Source organism: Adiantum capillus-veneris, chromosome 11 (assembly GCF_014529385.1).
Source record: "Adiantum capillus-veneris isolate H3 chromosome 11, ASM1452938v2, whole genome shotgun sequence".
NCBI classification, from domain to species: Eukaryota; Viridiplantae; Streptophyta; class Polypodiopsida; order Polypodiales; family Pteridaceae; genus Adiantum; species Adiantum capillus-veneris.
Window position 1 is genome coordinate 81333011 of NC_140941.1, and position 17411 is coordinate 81350421.

General features: G+C 46.2%; 1 protein-coding gene across 3 annotated transcripts in view; it reads left to right on the forward strand.

Moving 5' to 3' along the window:
• LOC147447533 (Major facilitator superfamily protein) overlaps positions 1-15998 on the forward strand; it is a 58746-nt gene extending 42748 nt beyond the window's left edge. For all 3 annotated transcript variants that reach the window (XM_086523284.1, XM_086523283.1, XM_086523282.1), the window contains 3 exons: positions 45-213; positions 308-400; positions 15395-15998. In XM_086523284.1, coding sequence (XP_086379410.1) covers positions 45-213; positions 308-400; positions 15395-15712 — 580 coding nt within the window. In that variant the 3' untranslated portion in view covers positions 15713-15998. The remainder of the gene's footprint in view (positions 1-44; positions 214-307; positions 401-15394) is intronic.
• Positions 15999-17411: the final 1413 nt, after the last annotated feature.

The window sequence follows — 17411 nt, forward strand, 5'->3', positions numbered from 1 at the left end:
GTATATTTGTAATGCCATCACTGACTGTACGCGTTTGGAAACAGGACCAACAAACTTGGTTTTCAGCCCGAATTTTTGGGTAGAGTGCGCCTTGTCACTTCAATTGCATCGCTTGCAGGGGTCGGACTCTATAATGGATTTCTAAAAATTGTCCCCCTGAGAAACATATTCTTTTGGACAACAATTATCGGTTGTGGGCTGTCGCTTACACAGGTGCTACATGATTATGAGACATTTAGAATTGAGCAGCGTTCTGGTGTTTTCCTAGTTTTTTCCCTTAACACACCGCTGCTTGTATATTGTACAGCTCTTACTTGTTACTGGAGCCAATAAGCAACTGGGCATTAGCAATGAATGGTTTGCAATGGGGGACACGTTGATTTTGACTGTTCTTGGACAGGTTTGTTATAAACTACAGCAGCAATGTGCACCATTTTCATAGTCATGATTCTATAGTCTTTACTGCACATGACAACAGGAGCAGTTTTCTTCTTGTTCTTCACTGTGATGGTTATTGACTGTTTTCTTGCCTGACAGCATTTGCTTTGTCTCTTTTTGTAAATACTCTTGATTGCCTCTGCGAAAGCAAAGCTATCTCTTTCATGCCGTATTCTTTTATTTCAGGAGACACTCATACAAGCCCACGGTTTGGCCTACACTGCACTATCACACATCAAGGACCCTATCAATTTGCACATTCTAAGCCCAATACTCAACACCCACAGTCGGACTGACCCTGCAGTGCTCAAAGAGCTTGAGCGTCTCTGAACGATCCGAAGATGGAAGAACTTGAATGAGCCATTCAATTTGCTAGAGGGTAGTCATTACATAATTCAATCATTAAATGTGGTATCCGTCCAAAAACACATCGACCACATAAAAAATGATCGCAACTTTACCTCATCAACAGTCCTTTGTTTGCAAGAAAGAAAACAACAAAATGAAAGAAACTTGCTTGGACAAGACTTCCATCACATACATCATCACATTGGCACTCATTCAGCTCACCATATCTGCACTTTGTTAACTCAGGATTAACTTTCAGGTTTGTTACTGCAGCAGCCCGCAGATCTAGATATCAAGGAAAAACAAATCAGGCCTGGCTTAGTTCAGCCCATGGAGATCATTCCAACCAAGGAGAAGCCAGTGTTCAGCTGTATGTTAGCCCGAGGAGGAACCTTATCCTATGAGTGGCTCAAGCTTCCATAGAAGCTGCAGAAAAGTAAGCATAAGCAAAAGAGAGAGACAGCAAAAACCGGCTCCTGACAGTCAATTCCTAAGCTTTTAAGTGAAAATGAGAGCCCCTTTTAGTAGGGTTACACTTCGATTGTGAAGGACAGGCCCTCCTTCGAAGGCTTTGGCCTTCATACAACAATTTGACATAGTTTTCTCGGGAGGGCATTACTCAGAGCACTCCAAGATTCGGAGAGCTACCTCTTTCTTCAAGGGAAATGCTCAAACATGGTGGTACACACTTCTACTGAGAAAGGAAGCGCCAGTTAAATGGCGCTTCTTGGCTGACTCGAGAGTATGAATGAGATATACGAACCTTTTCGGATGACCAAGGGAGATGCTTTGAACGCTTATTGCGAGAGATTTTGGAACTCTTTTCTACCCACCTCTTCATTTACGAAGATCTTGTTTAAGGAGCAAATTGAGCGGTTTTGCTGCGGACTTCTTACACAGATCCGAGACTACTGCTTGGAACAGAAGTCGAATTCTATTCAAGAATTGATGGGTCATGCGAAACGGGGTTTTGCCATACACTCGAGCAATCTAACTACCCCCACTGATGTGATCTTGACTCAGAGGACCCAACAGACCTCTCACAACGAAAGTAGAAAGAGAAAGAGTTCCCAGGACAAAGAAAAGAAAGATACACGTCCCAGACAGACTCTTAGAGAAAGGGCTATCTATCTCAAAGAGGGAAAGTGTTTTGGTTGCGGGGAATTTGGAAATCTCCGCAAAGTGCCCCAAAAAGGCACAGCAAGAACAGATTGAAGACAGGCCAGAGAGTTCTAGAGCAGCAGAGGAACGTGGCAGAAAAGGCAGATGAAAACAGAATTGGTACCACATTGCGTGGGACCTGAACCGAATCAGATGAACGGAAGTACAAAACTTTGTTGCACTTAGGGCAAAGTGAAAGGTCAGGAAGCCCTCATTTTCTTTGATGGAGGAGCCAAGGCCAACTTCTTTTGGTGGCTCTATTTGAAATTATGCCTGACAGGTTGAGGCCAGCCGCCACAGGCGGAGGCAGTTCTAGCGGCACCCGAACGGGATGTTGCCATTACACCGATCATTGACAAACTTCGTTTGCAATGTCAGGGGACTCTACGTAATGCCCTTAAGAGGTTGTGACGTCCTCCTCGAAATCCCTTGGTACCACAAGAACAACGCCGTGGTTGACTATTGGGGTGAGAAAGCGACTTTGAGAAATGAAGGGCACAGAGATTGTACTTGATGAAATTCAGTTTCTTTACTCGATTTTCTGGAGAGAATTGAATGATGATTGAAGCTCGAATATGTTTTGACGTCGAAAAAGAACGCCAAGATTTTCTCCACACTCATGCCGGTTGCTTTTCTGAGGGCTTGCCAGGCGAGTTGCCACTATCTCGTTCTGAGGATCATACTATTGATTTGATACCTGGAAGCACTCCACCGAACCGGCCACCTTATCGAATGAAGAGATTATGAACCAAGTGAAAGACGTTTTGGAAAAGGGTCTTATCCAGCCGAGCACAGAACGAAGAGATTATGAACCAATTGAAAGCCAAGTACTTCACCTTACTGCTCTCCGGTGTTGTTAGTTTTGAAGAAAGACGGTTTGGAGAATGTGCATTGATTATAGAGCTCTCAATAAAATCACCATCAAGAACAGATTTCCTCTTCCTAGGATCGATGATATTCTTGACCGACTACAGGGATCCTCTTGCAGCATGATCGATTTGAAGAGCGGACATCATTAGATCCGAATCGCGCTGGGAGATGTCTACAAGACAGCTTTTCGGACGACCTTCGGTTTATTTAAATATTTGGTGATGCTTTTTGGCCTTACCAATGCTCCAACGACCTTTAACCGAATGATGGATAGGATTTTCAGAGAGTACAGATCTTTTGTTGGCACTTTCTTTGATGACATTATTGTCTTCTCCAAGGATAAGGCAGAACGTAGACATCATCTAATATAGGCCTTTCAGGCATTGTAAGATCACAAGTTGGTGATCAATGCCAAGAAGAGTGAATTTTTCTTACCCGGGACACAGTTTTTGGGACACATCGTCTCAGCAGCAGGAGTACAAATGGACCCGGCCAAGATTGAGACTATACGCGATTGGCCCGATTTGAAGAATGTCCATGAAGTTAGAAGCTTCTTGGGCTTATGTTCTTACTACCGGCGGTTCATTAGAAACCTCGCAGAGATTGCTTCCCCTTTGCATATCTTGACACAGAAAGGAGTTCCTTTCTCGTGGGGACCCACAGTGGTGACTACCTTTCAAACATTGAAAGAGAAATTGACTCCAGGACCAATTTTGACTTTGCCGGATTTGCAGAAGTCATTTGAAGTATATTGTGATGCTTGTGGTGGTAGTCTGGGTGCGGTCTTAATGCAAGAAGGCCATGTCATTGCCTATGAGAGCCGATTGTTTTCAAGGCCGGAATTGACAGCACAGATATATGAGAAAGAGCTTTGGGCGGTTATCCATGCTCTTACTCAGTGGCGACATTACCTACTCGGAGCCGATTTTACGGTCTTCACTGATCATCAGAGTTTATGCTACTTCTTGTCACAGAAGCAACTATCGGAAAAGCAGATGCGGTGGGCCAACATCTTGTCACAATTTCACTTCCAGATTGTCTATGTGCAAGGACAAAAGAACTTGGTGGTAGATTCTTTGTCCCGGAAGTTGTTGGTCTTGGCTATTTCCGCGATTCATCATAGAAGCTTCGAGGATATGGTCGATCACTACGCCACAGATCGAGATTTTGCAGATGTATTCGGTCGAATACAGAATAGGGAGGTAGTAGCGGGATATTCCATTGGGGATGACTACTTGATGAAGAAAACGAGGTTGTGCGTTACACAGCCGTTGAGGGAAAAGGTTTTAACCGAATGTTACTGTCCACCATTTACGGGTCACCGCGGCATTGATACCACCTTGAAAGGTGTAGAGAGATACTTCTTTTGGCCGAGACTCAAGAAGGACGTGTACGATTTTGTACGCAGTTGCTTTGTAAGCCAGAAGGTCAAGTTTGACAGGCATAAAACACAGGGATTGTTATAGCCTTTACCCATTTCCACCCGCCCTTGGGAAAGTATTGCTATGTATTTCATTTTTTTGATCTCCTGAAGACAGAGTGGGCATGATGGTATCTGGATTGTTATTGACAGATTTAGCAAGCAAGCTCATTTCATTCCAGTGAAGAAAACAGTCAAGCCGGATCATTTAGCGAGACTGTTCATTGCCCAAATATTCAGATTACATGGCATGCTTGAGACAATTGTCTCCGACAGAGATCTCCGATTCACGAGTTTGTTTTGGAAGGCTATTTGGGAGAACATTGGCACACGGTTGCAGTTCTCGTCATCTTTCCACCCGCAGACACCCGCAGACAGATGAGCAATCTGAGATTGCAAATTCTGTGGTACTGAATTTGTTGAAGTCTTCTTCTTTGGATCAGAAGACTACATGGAGAAAGGTTTTGCCCTTGGTGGAACTTGCCTACAATAACACGATCCAGTCTTCGACGGGGAAGGCGCCATTTGAGATTATTGAACGTGCTACGAAGGTTCCACCCTTCCTAAGCACGAAAGATAAGATTTTTTTTTTTGAAGCCAACCAGTTCACGAGGGACTTGGACTTGGTCCGGGAGGCTTTAGAGAAATCTCAAGGTAGACACAAAAAGGCAGTAGATCGACACCGTCGCGATTTGAAATTAAAGGAGAACGATTGGGTGCTCTTACGTTTTGAGAAGGCACGCCTAAGAAAGAAAAAGGGAAAGGAGCGGCTTTTTCCAAAGCTTAGCATGAGATACTATGGACCCTTCCAGATAAAAGAAAAGATAAATGATGTCTCCTTTAGATTGAAGCTGCCTGATACTTGGAGAATTCACAATGCTTTTCATGTGAGTCTATAGAGTCCTTACAAAGGCGATGTGCCCGATGATGGGGAGCCAGATGAGCAACCTGAAGTGGAGGAAAGCGAGGAGATACTCGTTCCAGAACAGATACTAATACATAAAGATAGAAAGATAAAAGGTAAAGTGATAAGGCGGTTCTTGGTTAAATTCAAGAACTATCCCGCATTGGATGCGAAGTGGATGGAGCAGGAGGACCTGGCAGATACTCCTTAGATTGTGAACCTTTACCTTGAAGCATTTGGTTTAGCATAGTCTGCTCCGATAGAACCCCGATTTCAGCATGAGCAAACCTAGTGCAGTGGGTATGCACAAGAGGGGAGACACTCCACTCCTTTGTTGACAGATTGCCTCGATACTTAGATTTGATATAGAGTCACTTATGTCTCTTTGGGTTTCAGGGATAATGTTGAGCTGACAGTATTCTGCTGTATGACTTTATGATTTGGAATTCCCGAAAATGATACTGATTGATTTGTTTGAGTGCAGGAAGTGAAAGACAAAATGACTGCATCATTTCGGTCTCATAAATCTCTATAGACATGATTGTAATAAGGATTAAATAATCGGGCATTTGTGAGGTCCCGATTGGATCTAGATGAGATTGCTAAATACGTTGCCGATTAATCATGGTTTGAGATTTGGAATGATTTTTGAATGTGATTTGTCAAGTGATGTCAAGTGATGGCCTGTGATGTGACTGTCTATTGGTACATGTGCTAGATGTGTTGTTCCTAGTGCGTCGATACTACAGTCAGTGTGTGCTAAGACAGGTTATGGCCTCTGTCTATTTTGTAGGCGTAATCGAGGGCGATTACAATGCTTTCAAGAGGGGGGTATGTCACAAACTGGTGACGTGGCACTGCCTCACATACACACACTTTGACGTGGACCCGCAATATGCGTTGACATGCTAACGTGGCATATCGTATGGACTTCCGGAATTTCCGCCGCAAAACGCGTTGACAGGGTGACGTGGCACAGTGTATGGAAATCCCGCTTTTTACGGAGTTGATGACGTGGCAAAACGTACGGAATTCCTGATTTTGCACTGGCTGAAAATTGGCAGCTTTTGGGGATAGTTGCTTTATTTTTTGAAGGCTTTTCACTTTCTGCTTTTGGGGCTCTGCTTTTGGGGCTCTGCTTTTGGGCATCCCTTGTATCCTATAAATTAGTGGGCAGGGCCTCACTTCTCAGAGCATCTGGATGCAAAGTGTGAGAGTGAGAACCCTCCCACTCTCTTGTACTCTGAACACAGATTAATACAAAAAGAAATACCGAAAGGGGCGCCAACCTTTGGGGCCAATATCTCTAGGCACGGAACTCCACCGGGCCGTGTCAAATCAATTGTGAATGGTGAACTGTTTTGATGTGAATCTCTGTTGTGTTGCGATAGAATCTTGACTTGGAGAGTCCAAGTTTGTTACAGTGTCTGTTGTCCCACAACCACTCCCAAAACTCTGACAAGAACTCGGCTGTGAGACCCTCCTCTTGCTAGTGAAGTGCCGAGCCTCGCTCCGTGCTACGAGTATGTGGTGCCCCAAGCGAGCTGTGTACTGGAAGAAGGGAGTCCTTGGGTGATCGACTGCAGAGAAAAAATCTTGCCAGAACCACTCTCCCGCATCCCATTGCACTCGTACCAAAGGGTGGCTCCTCCAAGCCCAAAGTCATCAATGCCTTGACTCAAGATCTGCCGGGTCGGGATCTATGACACAAGTCCTCCCACAGATGCCCATAACTTGGATCCTTTGAAAACAGCATGCGGCAACCTGTGGTGCCTCTACTGAGACTCTGTGAAGAAGACTCTCTCGTTGAACCTCAAAAAACATACATGGTACTAATTCTGAGCAAGCCCTAAGTGCAACGAGAACTTCCAATCGCGTGAAGGCCTCCATCCACTTAGAGGGGGTTGTCTCTAGAGGGGTGTGCCACTTCGCAGGTATAGCCTCTGTAATATCTTGACACATCCTCTGCACCTCCCTAATGCCTCATAGCTGGATACTTTGAATCTCCTCGGCAAGGCTTTAAGACTGTAGCCCGTCTCCAAAAGTGCGGACTGGACCCTCTGCCATGGGATCCCAAGAAACATGAGCCCTGCTACCAACCAAGTGGCCTCGCTATGTGCTAACCATGGGGTTCCAAAAAAGAGACTGCCTGAAGGGCTCCTCCGTGCATGTGGGCTGGTGTTGCTCCAGGCCACTCCGCAGCTCCTCTCAAGACCTAAGCCTGTCAAACGAGAAAGCCATTGTCTTCCTCCAGTTGATCAATGCTCCCGATGCACAATGAAACACTTCAAGAGCCTACTCACACCGTTGCTAATTGGCATCGTGGCCCTCCAAGTACATGCATGAGTTGTCACAAACTGCTGACGTGTCAAGCCCTGAAGAATGGAGCCAACTTGCCTAAACCCTAAGTGAAGCGGTAGAAGCAGCAGAAGATGGACCCTCAATTCACGTTGGCCTGCTGACATGGCAGATTGTACGGATTTCCAAAAATTGCGTTGACATGATGACAGGCCTTTCATGTAAAACTGCTTTTGGGGCCTAGTGCCTTTAAATATAAGGCTAGGGCTCATTCTTTAGCATGCTTCCTGGAGAAGGTGTAGAGTCTGGAGTACCGGCTTGTAACTGTGTTGATGCAATATAAAGAAATACCGAAAGGGGCGCCAAGGTTTGGGTCAATACTCTCTGGGGTGGAATTCCGCCACTTCGTGTCGCGTGTTGTCTCTCTCTCTCTCAGTTCAGTTCTTATTGAAGTGCTAAAAGTCTGTTCAGTCTGTTCTTTTCTATTGGCACGTGGTGCCCGTCTTGTGACAGTGGTATCAGAGCATTAGGCATGTGCTTTTCTGAAAGTATATTGGTCCTACCAAAGAGTAGACAGAGCAAGATCGCACTTCCATTGGAAATTTTAGCTTCGTGCTCCGACCCCGGACTTACTAGCCACTCCCACCTTTCATCGCGCATCGGGTGCGCTCCCGTTTTCACCGCTCATGTCTTGCAGGACATAAGCCATAAAGATCACTTGCAAGAGAAGGATCCAGATTTGTTTTGAGTCACTGTTTTTCTCAGAAGAAGTGCCATGCAGATGTTGATGTCTATAGCTACCAAGCCGTACACCCCAAGGACTCGGCAAGATTTCAAGAAAATTATTTTGCTCGAAGTTATATGGTTTCTCACATCTTCCTTCAGAATGCAGCTTTTGGTAGAGTGGGGTATCCTGAAATGCTTGCATAGGAAACCCTAGCAGATTATATCTTGAAATTTCTCGACATCTCCTAGTAGATGTCTCTTTACGAGCAGATGACCTTGGAGGTCCAGTGCGATTGCTATCCTGGGACTACCATCGCCGCCAAAGAAAACACTGTCTGTCCAAGAGCTGATGGACCATGCTGTGCTCGGCTATGACCCTATGGAATGAACCTAACCCTAATTTTTTGGTGGAGGTTTCAGGATGGAAAGTCGGTTGACTTTTTGAGCTCGACTGATGTCGAGATTGCTTTTTAAGTTTGAAATCTGTTTTGGAACTTGTTTGATGTTTGAAATGGATGGTATCTGTATTGAACCTGTCTTGGTGCCGATTTGAATTGTTTGACTCTGGTTTTAATACTGGTTTCAATGATTGGTGATTTTACTCCCGGGTGGAGTAGTGAGAAATAATGTTTGAGAATGCTTGTTCATACTCATGGTCGGATCCTTGTGGTTATTTGCGGGGGGAGTATTGAATGATTCAAAAGTGCTGTTTTTACTCATAGCCCGGACCCTTGCGGTTATTTACGGGGGAGTATTGTTGTTGTGACTCCCGGCCCGGACCTGGATGGTTATGTGGGAGGAGTATTAAGAAGTCTGAGCAGTGGTTACTCTCAGCACTGCCAAACGACGCAGGCTGTGGTCTGGGGGGCGTTTGGTTGTAAAAGGCCTCTATATCTCATGGCCCGGACCTTTTTAGGTTATTTGCGGGAGGAGTGATGAGGGAGTCATTGAACAGCTCATGGCCCGGACCTGGATGGTTATTTGCGGGGGGAGTGTTCATCGGTGGCTTTATGTTTCTATGTCTTGTAACATGCATATGTAAGCATTTGTGTTGCATTGTGATGTGCCAACCACTGAATATTCCTAATTGGATGAGATTGCCTGGGTATGTAATTTTAGTGCATCAAGACACCCATGGAAGATCAGTGCGGTCTGGGTGTGATGGCTAATTTTATTACGCCAGAATATCAAGAGTTCCGATCTGAATGAAAGGAGAAGCCAACTCCTTGATCAAAAGAGCCGAAAGGAGAAGCTAACTCCTTAACAAAAAGAGCGAACCGATTGTCCCTCGAAATGTCCCTCGGAAATTTTTGAGCTAACTTGTGTTGTTTTGCAGATATGCTGTAATCGCGGACGATTACTTTCTTTCAAGAAGGGGGGATGTCACAAACTGCTGACGTGTCAAGCCTTGAAGAATGGAGCCAACTTGCAGATCACGGCCGAGGGGCCTAAACCCTAAGTGAAGAGGAAGAAGCAGCAAAAGATGAACATGCAATTCACGTTGGCCTGCTGACGTGGTAGATTGTACGGATTTCCGAAAATTGCGTTGACATGATGACGTGGCACACTGTACGGATTTCCGCGTTTTGTAATGATTGCTGACGTGGTAGTTGTACAGAATTCCATGATTTACGCTCACAGCTTTTTGGCATTGCTTTTGGACAGAAGCTTTTGAGTTTGAAGACTTTTCATGTAAAACTGCTTTTGGGGCCTAGGGCCTTTAAATATGAGGCTAGTGCTTATTCTTTAGCATGCTTCTTTGAGGTGTAGAGTCTGGAGTACCGGCTTGTAACTGTGTTGATGCAATATAAAGAAATACCGAAAGGGGCGCCAAGGTTTGGGGCCAGTACTCTCTGGGGTGGAATTCCGCCACTCCGTGTCGCGTGTTGTCTCTCTCTCTCAGCTCAGTTGTTATTGAAGTGCTAAAAGTCTGTTCAGTCTGTTCTTTTCTATTTGCACGTGGTGCCCGTCTTGTGACAGCAGCTCGTCTCCCCTAATAGGAAGCTGTAAACCATGCAAACCACCTCATGTGAAGTCAAAAATCTGCTCATCGCCTTATCATAGAGGAGAAAAAGTAAGGGGGCAAGAGGGTAACCGTGTGAGCATGAAGTGTTCCCCTCTCCCTCCCTGCGCCAAGAGCACTTGATTGTTTATTTGCGCAGGCTGCAGTTGTGAAACGAATTCATAACCGTTCTCAGCGCTGGGCAATCTGCCTTGTTGGCAGGTTTTTAGTATTTTATCACAATCTTGCCAAGTTTCAAATAAGATTGAACGGCAATCCTCCTCCTTTGGTTGCATAAACTGTGAATGTGAAGACGCTTGAGTTACTATTGAAGAACTACTAGCGCCCATATTCATACAGTATGCTGTTTCAGCAAACCCAAGCCCAACTGTGAGCACATCTGTAGAGAGTTGACACTCTTCTGATCCAAGCATCTGAAACATCTTGCGTAGAATGCTTTTGAGGAAATCCGAGTCAACTCTGTCGTATGCCTTCTCAAAATCAAGGAGTACCACAAGATCCTCTCCTCAGAGACGTGCGAGGGCAGACGCCTCTCAAAAGCTAAAGATGTTGTCAAGGATATTGTGCTACTTGACAAAACTTGTCTGGGTCTCATGTATAATGCTCTCAAGTAGCGGTTGGATCCTCATAAACTTAGAGGCTTTGCTAAGATTTTGTAGGCTGAGTTGAGCATGGTGATGGGCCGCCACTGTCAAATCTCATCTAAGGAGCCTCCCATCGGAATAAGGTATATTAGACCCTCACTCATGTTGTCAGGTATCTCACCAATGTATAGAATGTGCTGGTAAGCGCTACAAAGATCCAGACCAAGCAACTGCCATTACTCTTAGAAAAAATTGGGAGTCAAACCATCCTCCCCTAGGCAGCTACCTCGGGGGAGCGCCCCGAGGGCCTTGTAGAGCTCTTCCAGCTGGAGAGGCTTCTCTAGTCTCTTGACGTTGTCAAGCATTTTTTGGGTGGAAATGAAGTTGCTAATCCATGCTAAAAAGCTTGCTCACTAGCCCCGAGTACATAGATGTACATAATGCTTTGAGTTTTTGGAGTGCTCTTGTAGAATTTATGTACAAAGGCTTGATTTTTGTCAAGCTGTTGGTTGAGTTTTGGGATGGTCGAGTTTTCAAAAAATAGTTTTTAAGGAGCATTCCTAGCCGTGCTTGATAGCTTGCAAATCGGACTCCAACATCATGAGTTACACGCACTCGAAGTGGATGGTTTTTCACTTAAAAAGTGGCGGCGGATGCACGTGGAAAGACTGCAAGTGGGCCGACTTGATGGTTTTTTTTAGCAATGGTATGTTTAGAAATTTCTGGAGTTAGCCGGGGTAATGAGCTCCAAGCCATGCTTTACGGCGCTATATTTGGTGGTGGGGGTCACCCGCAACGTCTCCGAGAAAATGGCTCAGGTTGGAGGCAAAACAGAAATTTCAGGTTTGGACTGGGGAAGTTGGGGAGAGCATGCCAAGTGGCAATGGAATAACCCCACATGGGGGGAAGCATGTAAAAATGAGAGGGTATAAGGGAGGAAGTGGGTACTCCCTAAGGGTGTATCAAAGGAGTTAATAGAGCTTCTTGGCCTTGCTTGAGAGGGCTCGTGGACTTTGGGGAGAGGAGGGGGCGCCCAATTTGTGTTCCCACTGCGTGGACAGGCGCCTTGCCCACTTTTTGGTCCCCGGACACTGTCTCCCCCCACTTGCCTTGGTCAAAAAGTGGCCGACAGCCCATTTTTTACCCAAAAAAGGCTCAAAATGGACCAATAAAAAGGTGCCGAAAGGGGGAAATGAAGTCGGCTAAGAGGGGAGAGAAAATCCCTTGGGATAAGAGCCAAAAAATCCCCCTTTAATAGCTGCATTTTTCTGCACACCTGCAGACACTTTCCAAAGACCTCTTTCTTGGAGCTTTTTGAAAACCCCCGAACTTCAAATGCTTGTAATTTGCTCATTCCTTATCGGAATCAAGCATATGGATGCTCTACGGACATCTACGCGAGCCCTCATGTTCTCTAATTCTTCTAATTCCAAGTGTGGTTTCCACTAAAGCTGTTTTTCTCCAAGCTTTACAAGTGGTTAACACAGGTGAATTCGACGGTGCAGCTGTTGTTCTTTCCGACTGTGTGATCGGTGCAAGGCTATAGGGGCATTCATTTTCATTGTCGTTTGCACTCCACAACGCATCTTCTCGAAAACTAGGCAAGGCATTTGCGTCCAAACCTGATCTCTGTATGCATCCTAGCGCTCTGACTGTGGCTCAGCAGAAAGCAACTCACCATAAAAGTCAGTAGCAACTGCACGCATATCCCTAGGCTCTATAGCAGCTAACTCATCAGGTCTCCTCAACTGACAAACATTGGTGTTCGCATAGCGAGGACCCACAGTCTCAAAGAACTCCTTAGTAACTCTGTCACCCACTCAGATCCTTTGAGATGCCTGATGATGGAAGGCAAACTCATGATACCGCTCCTCAATGGTGATCAGCTCTTGTCGAGCCTGCTGTGTGTGCTCCTCCAACCCACAAGGTATCTTTGAAGCTCTTAACGCAAGCGATCCCTCTTGACGTTGAAACTTTGGTCCACCTAAACCCAGCACATTCCATGAGACAATCCTTATGGGATCAATGAGAAAATGCCGATGTTGCGACAGCGACAGCAGCCAACCTTGCTATCTTCGAGGCTGGCTTGGATGGGGAGTAGTCCGCATCCGAGCGACCCTGAGATAGACGTGTCTATAGTGACTGTCCCACTCAGGCCCAAGCAGACTGTGCAATTTGTAGGGCTACATCCGGTGTCCAAGAGTCCTCATGTACATATACATAGCAAGGGGTACTCTTGAGTGTCAGCAAAGAAGTGAACCACAATGTGTCTACATCCAGCTGCATCCTGTGGTGTCACACTAAACTTGGCTAGCGGCCAAAGTGTCTGTATCAAATCAGTCACCCCCAGGCCCCTGTGTGGTGTGAGAACTCTAAAACCTGAACTTGGGGCAAGTCAAGGACTGTGTGCAAAGTCCACTCTGTGTGATCCTTGCCACACAATGGGAAGGAGAAGCCTAGCGCTGTATCGGAAGCCTCGGTGCCTCTGGTGGCTAGAAAGAGAACTTGTACTTGAAAACAAGCTACCTCAAGGTCGGGAGATGGGTCGCCGAGGAATCAGGTGAAGTTGTAGTTAAAGAAGTCCCACGGTTGGCCCTCGAGGGGCTAACGCAAAAGGAGAGACGTGTACCAGAAGTGGCCTCCTCAAGGAGGGTTGTCCCTCCCGAGCCTTTCAGGTCGTAGCGAAAGCACTACCAAGAGAGCATTGAGTTGCAGATGAGTGTTTAATCCCCTCCGTCAGAGGAGTGCGGGATGGGTTGGGTGGTGAAGCTGAGGGCCCAGCCGCGGGGGGGGGGGGGGGGGAGGCGGCGGTGAGGCTGAGGTAGAGGGTGACTCCTCACGGGAATCTTGTTGCGAAGGGTCAAAAGGGTTGCTTTTCGTAACCCAATGCTGATGGCTTGCAGGAGGGTGGCTACTAGGGGGCGTTGTGGTGAGCCCTCCCCTGTCGATGGTGGCCGTGCACCTGTTGCCAGCCATCAGCTGGCTGGTTAGTAGCCTCTGATGAGGTGTCAGCATGTGTGTCCTGGGTACCTGTCAGCTGTGCATGTTCAACTTTGGGGGACTGAGCTGAGCATGCGATGCTGGTTGACATCTCCTGCGAGGAGAGGCCTTCGCTAACTGGCCTATTTGTTTGCAAATGAAGCACTGGTTCACGAGTCCCGAATACTCTACCCTCTGCCGGAGCCACTTGCCACTCACCCTAGGTGGAAGGACTACCTTTGGGAGCGTGTGGGTGTTTCGAACCAAAATGCATACTGTGGGAATACCTGCAGCCTTGGCAGCAACTGAAGCTGCCATGCGTGGGGTCTCCAAGACTGTCCCGATCTCGACACCAATCCTGGAAAGAAGTGGGAGGTGCTCTCCCCTCAGGCTAGGAAAGCAAACCGAAATGGGTAGATTTGCTTCCTTGGCATGAGCATCTGAAGCTGGGTCAAAACCATGGCGCCATTGTCGGAAATGAGCTTTGACTGCTCGGATGGCCAGCGGGCTCATTGAAATGACCTTGTCAGCCATCTCAAGAGTCTCAAACTCAATCTGGTAGTACCCTCGCCCGAGAAGCTGTATGTTAGTGATCTTTCCCACCTATGCTAGGAGACAGCTTGGAGGTGGTCATGCACCTTGCCTCTGCTAGGTAGACTGCCAATGATCTTGTAGATAACAGAGGTGGCCTAAAGTTGCTCCACCTTTGTTGCAAGGCTCGCTTGCTCTGTTGGCGCCAGAGCAAGTTGAATGGTGGGCTCGGCAGGGTCGGGCGATGGGGCTTCATTGGAGTCCCTTTGAGGCGGAGCACGAGCTTCCATCTGTGTCTGCTACTGCAAGTGGAGGCGAAAAATGTTCCTGGGGCGAATTCCGCCGACGAATCCGAGGAGCCCCTGCCGACACTCGACGGTGAGAGGATGCAACAGGAGGACACAAAGAGGAAGGGGGGGAGGGGTGGGGGAATGGAAGTGGCAGGATGGGGAGGGGTGCGGAGATATGACAAGGCGTGGAAGGGGTGGGGGGAATGGAAGTGGAAGGGGGGGAGGGGTGCGGAGAATGGCAGTGGAAGGGGGGGAGGGGTGCAGAAGCAATGAGCGTTGTTTGTTTTATGTGAGAAGCACTTTTTTGAAGCAAAATATTACACTTGTCCATTCAGAACGTGTGAAGGTATATAATAAGAATACAGCCTTTTTGTGGAAAATGGAGAACTTCAGTTGTGCATCTGCTTACTGAGTGGAGCCCGCTGCTAGGACCTTTGAGCACTGCAATTCAAGGGGAAACTAATTGGGGTTTTCTGTCAGAAATATTTTCCAGGAGGATCTGTATGGCATGGGGTGCCTTCTGAAAGTCATTGCTAGTATCTGGTTTTTTTTCGACAAAAGGCTTCATCTGAGAAGCTGGGCTTGTTACCCTAATTGAGCTGGGCATCATGTCTTCTCTACTATGATTTCTGCTCTTGTAGTGGCCTCTCGCATGGACATGACCTGGCCTTAGGGGAGGCTCGACACAATCTTTCAATAGTCTTGTGGTTGAGTGTATCAAGTTTCTGAATGACACTAAGTTGCCACTAAATTGGATCTTTTGGTAATTTGTTTGCTTAGAACTTCCAACAAGGCTCCTCAATTTCAGGATTGCTTTTGCAGGTCTCCTTTATGCCTATTCTTGTACTGGCTGCCAGAATCTGTCCACCAGGTGTGGAAGCCACACTTTTTGCGACACTCATGTCGATTTCAAATGGAGGAGGTGTTTGTGGTGGTCTGTTGGGAGCTTGGCTTACTCAGTTTCTCGGAGTCGCAAGTCAGAATTTTGACAACTTGGCGTTACTTTTAATCATTTGTAATGCCACATCTCTACTTCCTTTGCCGCTTTTGAGGCTTCTACCGTCAGAATTAGATATTGAGACCATTTTAGCAAAACCAGTGACACAGTTTCAGAATAATGATGAGGACAAAGAAAGTTGATAGGGTTGCAGTAATCAATTGATCAGCTGGCAAGATGTTGTTGAGATCTAAAGCCTTTGCCTGAGTACGAGTCTGGAAGCACTTTTCAACGACACATTTACACACTCGAACCCTTTGAGGGATTGTATTACACTTACATCCTTTAACCATGTAAATGATCTCTGACCAGCTTGTATATACGGAAAGAAAAATGTACAGAAAACCTCCTGAGCCATAACGACTTATAATGGTTTGTATCATTGCCATTCCAAGTCAAAAACAGGAAATAAAGCTTGTCTTATTGCAATTACGAGTCAAGCAAGAGCTCAATAGACACTCTGGAGATTAAGAAATAGATGTGGAGAAAAGCTTAATTTATTTATTTGCGTGTGTGTGTGTGTGTGTGTGTGTGTGTGTGTGAGAGAGAGAGAGAGAGAGAGAGAGAGAAATGAAATGAAATGTAATATTAACGTCTTCAAAAGGCCAAAATGACCTATGAGACCAAAAGGTTACATGTGGTGAATCTAATACCAGGTCTGGGTACAAAAAGTACAAAGAACTGAAAAGAAAATAGTGGGTAGGAGTGGGTAGCTGCAACGCCATTGATTAAGGCGTGAAAAATGGTTGGCATTTGCTCGAACAATGCTTTGATCCGCGCTGTGTCTATCTCTTGTACAAGAAGATTTGCTCAAACAATGACCTCCAGTCGTGTTGTAGCTTATGCATGTGTCGTTTGAACAATCCATGGGCGAATAGTAAGCAACACCTCATGTCCCTCATGGTATTGGGGTGAAAGCTGATACAAAGGGGAATACAAAGGGTGAGCTCATACAATGGAGCTCTATGACAGTCGAGGCATCATATATATATACATTAGTATCCGGGACGGCTCCTATATCGCGCCAGTATGGTATGGATCCTCTATTGCAATGTGCGTCGATGTCGAGAGGGTCCCCTCATCTGTGGGCGACGGGACCGTCCTAACTCTATTGCTTGATCAAGCAGTATGCCTCTGGTGCCTCTGGTGTTGTTATGCTATGGGGGCTGCTCGAACTCCTCTATCTGTGACTGAAAGAATTCTGTAAACTTTCGCCGTCTCTCGATCTCTCTCATTGTGCCCCTCTTCAAGAGGTCCTCTCTGTGTTTGCAAATCTTTAGTAAGTATAATCCGAGGCATCTCTGATCTTGGTATCTCACGACTCTAGAAAGTGGCCCAAAACCCTCTCTGAATAGACAGTAAGAGTGGCCTCGTATCTCATAGTATACTGGGCAGTGACATGTAATGTAGCTTTGTCTCTGGCTCTATGTGGCAGTCCTGACAAATCTTGGACTCAATGGGTACTCCTTTAAATCTACCTGTTTCGATCTTTATTTGATGTGAGGATGTGCGTATCTGACCAATAGTACATCGTATCCCGTGGGACAGATGAGTATCGATGTATCCTAGTTTGATCACAAAACCATCCTCCGTGAGTTGGAGAAGATGCTCTCTATAGAAAGTCATCTTCGTACCTAGCTCATGTGTAGGTCGTATCCATGTCCTTTTCGTATCCAATTGAATCGAGTCCTGTCTAATGAGCTTGGTAATCTCTGCCCTAGTGAGGGAGATGGAGGGTGTATCCAAAGAGTACTGAAATGGGGATAGCTGGTCCATACTAAAGCCATGTAGCTGGAACCAAGATGTGATCTCTGCATACCAACATGATCTACCTCCTTGTAA